Raw genomic sequence first — 13186 nt, forward strand, 5'->3', positions numbered from 1 at the left:
TGTAAAAGAATAGAACAATCGTAATGCAGGTCACGTGTGTGCAGCCAGTAACTGAGAACAGGGGGTGGGTTCACTAAAAGCAGCGTGCACTGAAATGCAAACTGATTGCACGTCCTAAAAAAAAATCTTCACAAGCCCACACACAGGAAATACTCCTTCATTTATCTCACATAAACTGTCATCAAACCAGTTTCACGGGATTTTTTTAAAATAAAATGCAGGTGCGCGCAGTGTCCGTAATTGTGCAACACATGGCTGCAGTGATTTTAGCGAGGACACGTCGCAAGATTATTTTTCTTTCTTTCTTTTTCATTTTCATCTTTACTAAACGTGCGATCGACTCCAACAAACAGTTTTTTGGTTGAGAACAACAAGCACCCCTGCAATAGTTCTACCACTTTTTTTCAGTGCACATCCTGTGTCAAGTAAGGAAGGTCCATTACGCTGGATTCTTGTACCAAAACCTTCTGTTTATCGGTTCAATTTTGGACTCTCCAAAGTAATTGATCACCAAGCAAAGTCATATTTAAAACAGGGGTGTCTCAAAATTCACATACAATCCCTGGTCCTCCTACAAAACACAAAATCATAGGCGCAAACAAGGCTTATGCTACGTTGCAAAAGTAAATAGAGAAAGAAGTATGGCAGTATATTAGTGGTTCTAAGATTGAAAGAGTAAAAATTGTCAGTTTGGGGGCCCGCTACACCCTCTCCCCGCAGGGGGTTTCTTGTTGGGTTCAACTTGTACCGAGAAAATATGTTTCCAAATAACTGTAAAATATGGGGATGAACTGATCGCAGTTCTTTCCGAAACAAGTAAAGTAAGAATACTTGCAGTACAAATAGAAATTTAACACAAATGTTATGAATTAACATTCAAAATTTGCGAGCAACCATAAAGTGGTATTGGTTTCGTTGTACTCAAGCCCCATATTAGACCGATACCCAATACCGATATTGTTATCGGTGCATCCTAGTAAAATATAGGTGAGGTAGATGTTTTGTATTGTTGTTTTTATTGTTTAAATTATTTACTACTTTTGCTAGCATGAATGATAAACAATGAAAATAAGGCTCAAGCAACGCACCATAGTCATAGGTGAGGATCAGTTAACTTCCACAGCAGCAGTGACTCCAGCTTGTAGTCCTCACATTTCAGCGTGTTTGGGACCCATACCACAAAAGTGCCCCTGATTCGCCGGCTTTGCCAAGGCATCCTGACAGGAACCAGCTTGAGTTGGCTCTCAGCTCCCGCACCCAGACCCCAAGGAGTCTGACTCGCCCTCTCTTCCTTGAGCTTGAGATGAAAGCTTTCATAAACGATAACGTACGTGTGTACAAAAGGACCAAATGGATCACAGAAATACATTGAAAACAACGTTGTCTGTGCAAAATTAATTTCCTCTTGGAAAGTGCTCCAGGGTAAGGAAATGTAACGCGATGCCACGACACAAGGTGCGGTATGCAGGCAGCTTAAATGGAGGTGTTGTAATAATATTTGGATGAGGAGAAAACGAAGAACATATCTGGGCACGATGAAGTTTCTCCTGGGGATTTACCTGGGTTTGGTTTCCGGCTACCAATAGGCATCAAATTGTTTTGTCTAGTCTACTTTTATGAATGCAACAACCACAGGACTTCTGATCTCTGCTTAGACACATAAATAATTGTAATAAGCTCTTAAAGATCAAACTGTCCTCATGCATATGCATTGACCTACGTTGATGATAACCAGCCCCACATTGTCCATTACACTTCACTACTGTCCATTACCGCGCCAAGGCCGTACCATCTCTAAATCCATTAGCTAGTAAACATGTAAACTGCCAGTGACCCCTGCCTACAGATACCTATTCATTATGAGCCATTCTGGTGACAACTGTTTACACAGGCGAGGCTGCTGCTCCTGAGCCCTGGCCCTTGTCCAAATAAAATAATATCGAGCAATGGCAGCCAAGATGTAATACAAGTGCATAACTACACGGGGGAGAGTGAAGGAATCTGAGTAATGTTAATGGACTTTCTTCGCCAAGATTTATTCATTAAATCACAGCTCTTTGACACCCAACTGATGTTGTCCTGCGCCCTTGAGTAAGTAACAACAGAAAAATGAGCAATTTCTATTTACTGCAACTCAGTGTTCCAGCGACAAATCAAGTTCAGTAAATAAATATATTTGATCTGGATCAGTTGGCCATCACATCAATGAGGTGTATTTCAACCTTGAAGGATCCAAGATAGGTGATGAGAAATGAAATGACTTTTCTTTTTAAGGGACAGAATTTTTTAGGTTTACATTGTCGACTGTTCATGCGCTACATTAATGAGACAAACAAGCCATAGTGTTCTTGTTATATTGTTATATGAATAATAGAGTTGCATTGTCTCTTCCAAGGAGGCAGCCGTGTTGGAAACAAGACGGACAATTCTAAGTTTGACGGAGTGCCTTGTATGTCCCTAATGGTCCTCCTTAAGAGTCCTCCTTAAAAGAAGGACTCCTCCTTGACTTACTTGCGAGTCGCACGTATCAAGTAGAACGGTTGAAAACTCCTCCTACACAGGGAAAATCTCAGCACAGCAGTCCCTCGTGCCACTAAAGTGCTGAGGAGAAGCCTGGCCGGTGAGGCTCAAATAACTGAAGTCACTAAAAAATTCCAATTTAATGTGATTTTGGTAACTTTTATTGTCGAGCTGCTTGGGTAAGAGATAAGAAAGACCGTTGCCAGCCTATCAGGGGTACAGACAAGCTCATACGCAGGGACAAGTTTGAGTATGAATTCTCCCAATACATGTTTTTTTTGGGGGGGGGATGAAATATAGGGCACATGGAAAACCCACACAAGCACAGGGACCGCATACAAACTGTGCACAGACACCACACGGGTTCACTCCAACACGGGAGTAGCCCCAGGCTGGAATTGAACCTATGAACTTTTTGCAAAGACGATGCAGATCAAACCACTACCCACCAAAATGGCTCGGTAAGACTTGATGGAATTTGAGGACTACCAATGTAAACTTGGCTCTTGCCGACACACGTCCTGAATTACGGAACTTGTTTTATTGGATTGATTGGATGCTGCACTGTATAAAGTCAAATGAAATGTGTTCCTTGGCGGAGGGATGTCTCCGTGCTCTTCTGCTATTAGGCATTCGATCTTTAGTTGAGGCACCTTCTTTGACAGCTGGCCTGAGGTTGTGTATTCTGCGCTCAATTCAGAAACATTGCAATTTACATTGTAGTTATTTCATTATATTAAGTGAAAAACTCTGCTGGCAGGACAGGGTGATGCACTCTGTTGCTCTGAGGCACACAACTGTGCACCCCACCTTCCATTACAGGATTGATCCACACTCTTATTGCTTTGATCTGATATCAGACACGTCTCACTCAATGACTTTGCCAATGCTGTGTGGATTCCCGACCCATCACTTGACTCTTTCTGACCACATAAATCTGCATGGGATGACCTCCTAAGACCTCTTTACATCTGACATGCACGCAACCGTTCCTTCCTCCGCTTCTTCACCGCTACCACCACCGCTCTTTGAGAGACAATGAGCTCAGCATCGAGGCCCTAGTAATGACTCCCAGCCATGTTTTTGATTGAAAACACGCCGGGTGCATCTGCGCTCCGCGGGTAGCCATGAGGCCTTTTCTTTGCTAGTTCCGCAAGACCTTTGGTTTGAAGTAAACCTTGATATGACCTGGGAAATATCCACATTTTACTCACATGGAACCCGCTCTTGCCCCAACTGGTTGAGATGTAATTCCGCAGGCAACTCTTCCGTCAATGCTCCATTACCAACATTAAACCCAACCACAGCCAAAACCATAACAAAGCCATAACAGAGGCAGAGTGCAGTTCCTGAACTGGGAGCATCTCGGGTGAGGAGGGTGCAAGCCCAGCCAAATGATTTCTGAAACCTTTAAACTGCGATGTGAAGAAAAAAAATCCAGTCAAGGAAGCCATCATTGAGAACAGCCACCCATGACATCAGACAGTGGTCAGGAAACAGCGGGGGTGACACCACCTTTACCTTGCCGTGGTCATACGTGGACCACCAAATTACAAGTGAGCGCCGTGAAGAGACGCTTAATTGCATCTGACCAGCTCACTTCCTCTTCTAAGCAAAGACATGGCCTGCTGAGATTCATTTTTGATGTGGTGCGTTTGCAGAATTAGAGGTCCCATAAACCCAGGGAGATTTTGTGTGTGTGTGTGGGGGTGGTAACCGGGTCTCGTCCATCTGTCGAGTGTTAAGGGGTGGGTGCGATCAGAGAACTCTTTGGCTCCCTGCTGCTATAAAAACACATAGCGATGCCCTCAGCACCAGCATGTTGGGCCAGTGGGTGCGAGTGTGTTAGTGGGTCTGAGAGTGTGTGTTGCTGCATTTTAAGAGGCCGTCTTGAGTTTCATAAAGATCGATGTTAAGTTGGTACTTCAGCACACAATGATGCTGCAACTTTCCAACAGTGAATGTAGAGTGTTTGGAGGCATTTTGCTGGTTACGTCAGTTTCCTTCAAGAAAATCGCCCAAATTATTTGTGGACATGAATGAATTTTTACAGTTCTTATGCACGTTGCACACACAAGTCAATTCATTTTAAAAGTAACTTAACAATTCCCATTTTGACAATCATCAAGGAAAAGACAATGAACCCCTATTGTACTAGTGTAGTTTCACATTTTTTTAGAGGTGTGCGCTAGTAGCACGAGAGGTAAGTAGTGTGGTAGGGTCCAAGTGTGAGGGGCTCCATCTCCCTCCCTGGGCTCCAAACTGTTGTGTGAGTAACTTCATGAAGTGTGTTCCTTTTTTTTCAATGTGGCACATTGCAATGATTGCCACATTAGATATTTTACGACCCCATAAAGTTGAGAGATTGGGAGCAAATCGGTTGCTCATATTCAGTAACTTTATAAGGAAACGCGTTACAGTGTAATTACATCGAGTTAGGAAAACAGAAACGGAACAAAGGTCTATATATAGACAAAGCCAAATTTGAGTGAAGAACCATTTTTTGGAACCACATGGGCCGTGTTGGAATGAAGCTTCACACAGTTTCACTTCCAGTATCACTAAATATGAGAAAAGAAAAGAAAAACATCTGTACAATGTTTAACTATGCCAGCCTGGAAAAGTAAAGTGCACCGTGAATGATTATAGATGTTTTCTGTGGCAGACTAAATCAGCAAAACATCCCAAAAAAATCTATTATACATGGGTAGCTGTGTCTATTTTATTATCGTTTCCTAGAAGAGAATAAGGACACAAGCTTTAAAAACATGAAGACGCACCCCCTACTGCTTTATAGCACCACATCAGAAAAGCTCCGGCTTTTCAATGTTTGGCGATTGGCTCAACAAAGGCAGCGAAAAGAACAATAGTGTTGACAGATATTAAGGCGAAACAAAAAGTCATCCATGCTCATGTACATTTGATACCCAAAGCACAGCACCATTTATTGTTGCCATCATTGTATCCGAAGCACGCCCCTAAATATTTCAGTAAAAGGCTTGAAATTCTTTTGGAATACCGGTCGTGTGTTGTGACTGTAAGTCTCACTGTGTTGTTTGTCTTAACAACCAGCTAAATTAAGTCTTTGTGTGTGCTTTAACTGTTCATAAAGTTAACAAACTTTTTATGGGCTTGATAGCTTAGTGTGGCAACATCTTGAGATCATTTGTTAAGTGTTGCTTAATCTTGCCTTTCATGGCTTTTAGCTGTCTTGGCTAAGTCGTTTCATCCATGGAATTTAGGATTCGCTCGGTTTACTGACAGAACGACATTGTTTCTTTCTTTTTTTAAACAATAGAATCTACAATTCAACTTGAGTGTTAGAGGCATAGACATAAGTTTTTGACGGTGAAACACATTATGTGAATTACTTTATTACAGTTAATCTAATATGTCCTAACAAGACACTGGTCACTGCTTTATAATGTTTTATTACTGGCGAATATGCTACAAATACACATATGAATAAGTACTTTAATGTGGGTAATAAGTTCCCTAATCTCTATCTTTATTATTATTATTATTATTATTTCTTGAGGATATTTTCACTATATTAATCCCAATTAAAACAACAAAATGTTTTTAGAGTAAAATCTCTTTACCTTAATGAAAATAAAATTTACAGTCCCAAGCACCAAACCAAAAAAAGCAAAATTAGTCACAGAAAAAGCCAGACAACTCAGTGCATCGATGCCATTAAAGCCTCCCATATCTAGTTTTCTTAGGGTGAAAATGAAATCCAGTGAACACTTTGTTTTAAGTCACTTTGCTGGGGTTTTTTTGCCATGTAGCATGGCATGGGCGCACTGAGGACCCTTTCACCAACTTCATCTGATACTGCTGTGACTTTGCATAGGAGCTGCACTACAGACCCGGATCGACATGCATGGTTTAGTAGGTCAAACAAGGAGCTAGTCTTTATGACAGACTTGGAAGGCTGGGTCAGACTAATGTGATTTTTCAATACACCACATAAGTGAATCTTTGTCTCCAGGGGCCTTGGTAAGCTCCACGACCATCCATGGTCATTGAGTTAGGAGATGGCTGGTCAAGGAGAATGGTGCATTTGTCTCTTGGAGAAAAAGTGTGGCCAGTCGTTCTGGACTTGTCTTCATCGGAGAAGCACGAACGTGCACCTGCATCAGGTTTGTGTGTCTGAGCTCTCCGGCCCGTCCGACGCCGATGGAGCCTGGGAGAAAAAAGACAGGGCTCTGTTCTTTTGACGCCGAAGCTTGGGCTCAGGTCAAGACTCGGCTTGCTGTAATCCCTCTCAGGTGATGCTGTTCACATTCAGCCGCTTCCAGCTGATCTGCTTAAATATGCCTCTCTCATCCCCTAAAAGCCCCCCACCTCTTCTCACTCACTCGTGAAGGAAAGGGGGTGACAGCGTTTATGCACTTCTGTTTACTTTTCACAATTTCCGTGGCAATTGTTTGTCTGTTTTTTGGCGATAATGACTCCCATCACCTGGATACGCGTCATGTGAGAAAGCCTTGTTAAGAGAAATGCCATCTGCAGGGCTCCCCCCGCCCCAAAAAAAAAAAAAATGTTTCCTCAAGCGGGAGTTGATTCACAAAGCTGCTCTTTGGATCACTTCCTCTCTACACTGTCAGGCACTTAATCAACATATTAAATTGCGCCCGAGTGCTTGGTTCCAACATTAACACTTACTTCCACAAACCTGGGACTCTGTGTAAGCTTTCACCACACGTTTTCAAGGTCTTCCACAGGAAAAAGTCACTCAGTCTGAGTAGCAGAGGGGTTCATTCAACAAGTGGAGCTCGCAGGTGGACGGTGGGAGCAGCCCAACAAACGCTTTTCTGTGATATGAATGAGAGCTGAAACACCTTGACCACATTAATTTACGCCGAGCAATAAGACGCATCCCCAGCGGCCGTGTTGATATCCGATCACGGTGTGGTCGCACTGCATCCAGCTCAGACGTCTTGACTTCACACGCCACATCCAGGCACTTGCATTGCACGGGAGGAGCGCATTCGCCTGGTGACACTTTAGATTCCGAAGTTTGTTCGAGTCGAACTGTGTAGGCTTCAGCAGCACACAAATACACTCGGAAGTGAAGTAAAAAACATCCAACTAACTTGCATGAAAACATTTCAGGCTCCAGCAACATCCATTGTTTTCAACAGCAGATATACATTGGCTATCCAGGATTAGCGGGTCACTGGACAAATAAGATCTATTATTAGCTTTGTAGCTTGCACTTGAACCTCTGTGACCCCCATGCTACTGCTCCTCAGGTCTCTCTCTCTTGGAAACCCGATTCATGCTGAGTTATTAATGAGATACACTCAAACACGAAGCCTTTCTTTTCCATCACCTGTGTCCTTCATATTCTGAATGACTGCTTCTTTGTCCATTCCTATCCACGGGATCGATCTATCCATGAAGAACATTGTTGCTCTATCATTTCACTATAAATGTCTTGAGCGAATAATCGTGTAACCAGCAGTAAATTGAAGGTTTGTCAGAGCACCTGTTCAACTCAAGGCAGGGGTGCCATTTCAGGAGGCCCACAGGAGGCCCTTGACATTTAAATCTCACCAAAAACTAGGGCACGTCGATATCTTGACCCACAAAAAATGGATGTAAATAGGAGGGAGTTCGATAAGACGGGGAAGCGGATAAGTGTGAGCTTCATGGAGCCAGAGAGAATGAGCCTTGTGTTATGAGTTGGTGGTGAAGATGGACGCAGATGTAAGGGCTCTTCTTTGTCTCTCAGGCACTTCAGGTTACCACAGGGAGCAAGTCTCCTTCACCTTCATCTATTTGTGCATCCTATCCTAGTCTCACCTCCTCTTTATGATCTCTTTTACTGTATCCATGAACTACATCGGATTTCTTCGTCTTTCAGTTGGAACCCCCATTTCTAACTTCGTCCAACAATCGGTCCTCTCCACAGGTGCAAACCATCTGACTTTGTCTCTACAGAAATAAGACAAACATTGTAATTACCAGACAGACTTATATCAGATTCTGTTTTGACTCACAATTCCTCTTCAAGACGTAACACCAGTACAATGTCTGGCCTGTGCCTTTGACTTAGGTCAAACCCTTTCTCTGCCATAGACTCTGGACATTAGTCAGATGAAACATCTATCTGTAGCTGTATTTTTCAAGCTGATTTCATGAAATACTGCATCACTTCCTATCCCTGTTTTTTTGCTTCAGGTGCCACAGCAATCTACGTGTAGTGCTGATACTTTTATCAAGAAATTCAGTGGTGAAAGAGCCTTACAGCACACTGCATGAAAGAAGGTGTGGGAAACACAGGCAAAGAACCTGTACCTTTTTCGCTGTTCAAACTGACTGGTGATCTAGTTTCCTTCCCTTTCTGAATCCAGCTCTACTCTGAATTAATCCAGTTATCTTCTTCATTTATTCGTGGTTAGATTAATTGATGACTCAGCAGTTATCTGTGGTTCAAGTCGGCCTACTGTATGCCATTTTTGTGTCTGTGATTTCCTGTCATTTTTTATTTTTTTTTGAGCTAATAAGCACACCATAATTAGGCCTGTGAGCAGCGCTGACCTCATCCAGCTCAGCTTTCTGCAATTTCATTCTATTTATTTGGTGACATATTACACAGAGCTATGCAGAAAATGATCTGAAAACAAGCTTGGTCCTGCCTGGAATTGAAATTGGGAATGTCGCCGTCATAGATCTCGAAGGGTTAATAGTATCACACGGCAACTCGACACTACTCTGGCTACTGTTACATATTCATTTGCCGCGGGGTGGGGTGGGAGGGGGGTTGCTGAGCAGACCTATCCCTTCAGGCTGCGCTGGTACTCGGGCTGGATTTTATGTAGTCAGCAGGTGGCATCATTAGCCAGAGAATAAAAATGAAAAGTTATACCCCTGTTTCTCGCCATGATGTTATGACAGGGCTGCTTGGCATCACTTTTCTGGTTCTGGTGGGCAGGATTTAGGGCCAGGAGGTGTACATTTAACATGTTCTGTCATCTGGTTTACATGGATATGTACAATTACCGCAGTCAAATGGATGGTTAGGTCATGCCGTGCAGCGTGTGAGCAAACAAGACAAGATCAGCCCAGAAACCGCAGCAAGATCCCAATCTTCGCGTTGCCCATTCATTTTACAGTGGAGTCATGAGCGCGTCTGTATTCCTCCACTAGCTCCAGAACTATCTCCTCTGTACGAATTTTTGAAAAATCAACTATTCCAGAGAAAGTATGCGGATGTTGTTACACTATTTAAAGTTGTGCTTGCATGTCCAAATTGGGGTTTGAATGAGTCTGGGTCTCACCACTCCTGAATGATTTGGATAGCTCCCCGTGTGTGCCAGACTGACTGTATATAAAAGCTGTCAAAGAAAACCTTGAGGGCTTGAAACATACCCCGGCATATCTGGAGCCGTCGCACCATGATCTCTAACACATGTGTCTTTCGATATCTGGGACGATCACGAGAAAGAACACTTTTACCTCGCCGCATATTTGCCTGGTATTAGTCTGACAAGTGTAACATGTGTTCTGGAGGTAACAATGTGTAGCTTATAACGCTCAGCCCGAAGCTGGACTTGAGGTCAAATGTGTGAGTTAACCTCTTGATCTCATCCCCACCACCCCGGCCCCACACTCGCTCACTCTCCCACCCAGATCACAGGAAGTAAAGAGCGGATTTGTTGCTGTATCATCCAGCAGATTTGAACGCTTCCAAAAGAAGATTTTTCACATTCTATCTCTCCTGATGCTATCAAACATAAGAAGGTTAAACACACACACACACACACAGGGGCAGAGAAACGTGTGTGTGCCAGTACCCCGCAGTGATTGCCTGATTATTTGCAGATGGACAGCGGAGGGCTAGCAGAGTGTGTGCAGAGGTTACCTCTGGCACGCCGTGCATGTATGATTAAATCTGCCACTGCTTTACAATGTACTAGACCTCCACCTTCTCGCCGCTTTTGCAACATTCCCTGAGCCGAGTGGGCTCCCATTATCGGCCCGAGGATGTTTGTCAGGGGGTCTATATGTCCAGCTTGACTGGGGGTCACTTTCCCTTAATCCCACTGTCTCCCCATTCATTCAAGAGTATTTACAAAGAAGCTGATCCCCTCTTCCTCGGACCGATTGTCATGCTGGTTTCCTACCAACTGTTCAAAGTTGCTCATGAGATTAATTAAAAGCAGCTTATAGGGGGGCCTGGAGTGGATATGTGCGACTCATAAGTCGGAGGAAGAGTGGCAGAGGGGGGTCTTTTGCTGATCTATTCATCACGATAAACCCTGCTTCTCCAATGGAACGGACCCCCGAGCTTCATTTTCAATAGTCCTTCAAGTAGACCGCATCCAAACCCACCGTTTTTATCAATGAGTTCCACACACGTGGGTAACTTTGCGCACTTTTTACGCATTACAATTTGAGTAACTGCAGCTCGTAAAAGTCGTCCGCAACTTCCAGGGACAAGAGGACAGCAGCTGGTTTGAGAAACTGAAGACTTCATCAAAGCAACAATTGAGTGCGAGGATGCTGCGTTGAGGTTTACCTCTTTTGTTTCTCCTCCAGCGTTGCGACGGCGCCTGACAGTTGCTGTACTCCATACAGTTCAAGATGATCAGGGCAAAGGAGAAGAGTCGAAACTGCATCTGGACGGTGGTCTGTAGTTCGGACTCGGGATGGGTTTTCAAAAAAGAAAAAGAAAAAGGCACCGGGGAAAGTGTAACGGGACTGAGTTGAACGTTCTCGTGTGGCACAGTCAATCCTCGGATGTGTCAGGCATCAGACGGGATGGTGGCTGCTCGCTGATCGGGATCATTTTCCGAATCCACCGGTGACAGAGAGGAGAATGTCGACAAGATCCACACCTCTCCCCGGCACGGGCTGATGCTTTGGAACTGAAAAAGCGCCTTCTTTACTCAGTATTTTTTCTAATATTAGCGTGCGTAAAAGTCGTTCCGCGCTCCAGATGTTATTCCGATCCACGTCTTCCTTGCGGGTTCCTTGAGAGCACAAGTGCGGCTCACAGATCGGGCAGCATCCCTGTTCGGCGGAGGAAACTTGAGTGTTCCGCAGAGAGGTGGGAAAAAGAGGAGGTAAGTGGTGCGTGGAGGTGGCTTTCCTCTTGTCCGTGGAGAAAAAAAAGAAGCTCTGAGAAATCCCTTTACCTGCGCGTTCGAGGTCTCGCGAACAAACTGTTGCGTTCAGTGAGAGAAAGAGCAGAGGAGCGGGAGCTGCTGAGTCTTCTGCTGAGATTCCGCTGACTGGTACTGATGCTCCCTGCGCCTTCGCTCATATAGCTCCGCGCTGCTGTCACGTGTGGAAGCTTCGAGTTTTTAGCGCCGCAGTTAAAGATGTTGGGGATGACATTTGGTTGAGTCTCACCCCTCTACACCTCCCTCCCTCCCACCCACCCACACGGACAGCTGGGTCACGACTTTCCCTGGGTCCTAGTGTGCCTGAAGAGTTGTGTTCGGTAACTCTGTCAAATAACGCCGAACCTCTCAAGAAAAACCGTAGAAAACGCTCAGTTTAAGATAAGAGCATTGGCGGCTTGTATTCACGGACAAAGCCTCCTACAAGTTTTGGGTCTTTTGGGTCATCAGTTTGTTTCCTTCCAGACTCCAGCAGTGATAAGAACAGTAGATATCATTGATGGTTTTCCACTTGAAGGTGTGTGTGAAACACATGACAATTCCTCCATATTCATTGAGTCCTTTGAGGAAACTACCTGAAAACTTACCTGCCACACATTAATGTACTAGAACGATCCAAAAGTCTAAACCCTTCAGCGGCAAAAGGAACACAACATGCTGCCTTCCTCTCGTTTATTCCCTCTCAGCATCAGTGTAAAACCATGTATGGACATCATCATTACCGATTAGCACTGCTGTTTTCACTTTTCTCTCCTTTTTTTTTGCACCGTTTCAGGGGAAGCAAAAAGTCAAAGAGACCAGCTACCTGGAGCAGCACTTCCAGGAGGCATGAGGGCCATGAAAGACACAGATTTGTCACTTATATAACAGCTGTTGTCAATCTCTACACAAATATATCACATAATTATTTCCTACAAAAGCACTGAGGAAGCGCAGACCTCCGCCAAGCCAGTTATCCAGACCCATACTGTGCTGTCCATCTAATAGTTTGATCCCGTTTTACTCACTGGAATTATTATCATCGCGAACTTAATGCGATCTGATCGCAAAGCACAGAGCCGATGAAGAAACACTGCATCATTTCACTCATGGTTTCAGACGGTGATCAAAACATATCAAGTTTCCTCAACAGGACAATGAACAATCGCGATGTTCACAGTGTCAAGGAGTTTCTTTTAGGACTGAAAGTGTGAGGCTGGATATCCAATAGGATATCATCAGTAACAGCTGAGAACTGCTGCAAATATCCTGTTTTGAGAGGCGAGCCAAAATGGACCGGAATCGCCGCCTCAAGCAATCCAAATGGATTTAAATAAATTATGTTTGAAGGCATATTACCCTCCATCATGAGGTAAAAGTAGTAGTCTACGCCATTTTATAGCGTAGGTGATCATCGTGAGTGAGTGAACATGTCTGAAAAACACCCCCTCTGATAGCTAATTAAAGACCATCGAGAAAACTATTAGGATTCAAATGCATTAAAGAAAGAAGCCGAAACTGTCAACCATCTCATCGCGCCTTCTTTA

General features: G+C 44.0%; 1 protein-coding gene across 2 annotated transcripts in view; it reads right to left on the reverse strand.

Moving 5' to 3' along the window:
• The window catches only part of rspo2 (R-spondin 2), a 71648-nt gene extending 59823 nt beyond the window's left edge, over positions 1-11825 (reverse strand). For both annotated transcript variants that reach the window (XM_053881321.1, XM_053881320.1), the window contains exon 1: positions 11054-11825. In XM_053881321.1, the coding sequence (XP_053737296.1) occupies positions 11054-11153 (100 nt within the window). In that variant the 5' untranslated portion in view covers positions 11154-11825. The remainder of the gene's footprint in view (positions 1-11053) is intronic.
• Positions 11826-13186: the final 1361 nt, after the last annotated feature.

The sequence above is a fragment of the Synchiropus splendidus genome, chromosome 12 (genome assembly GCF_027744825.2).
Source record: "Synchiropus splendidus isolate RoL2022-P1 chromosome 12, RoL_Sspl_1.0, whole genome shotgun sequence".
Taxonomy (NCBI): domain Eukaryota; kingdom Metazoa; phylum Chordata; class Actinopteri; order Syngnathiformes; family Callionymidae; genus Synchiropus; species Synchiropus splendidus.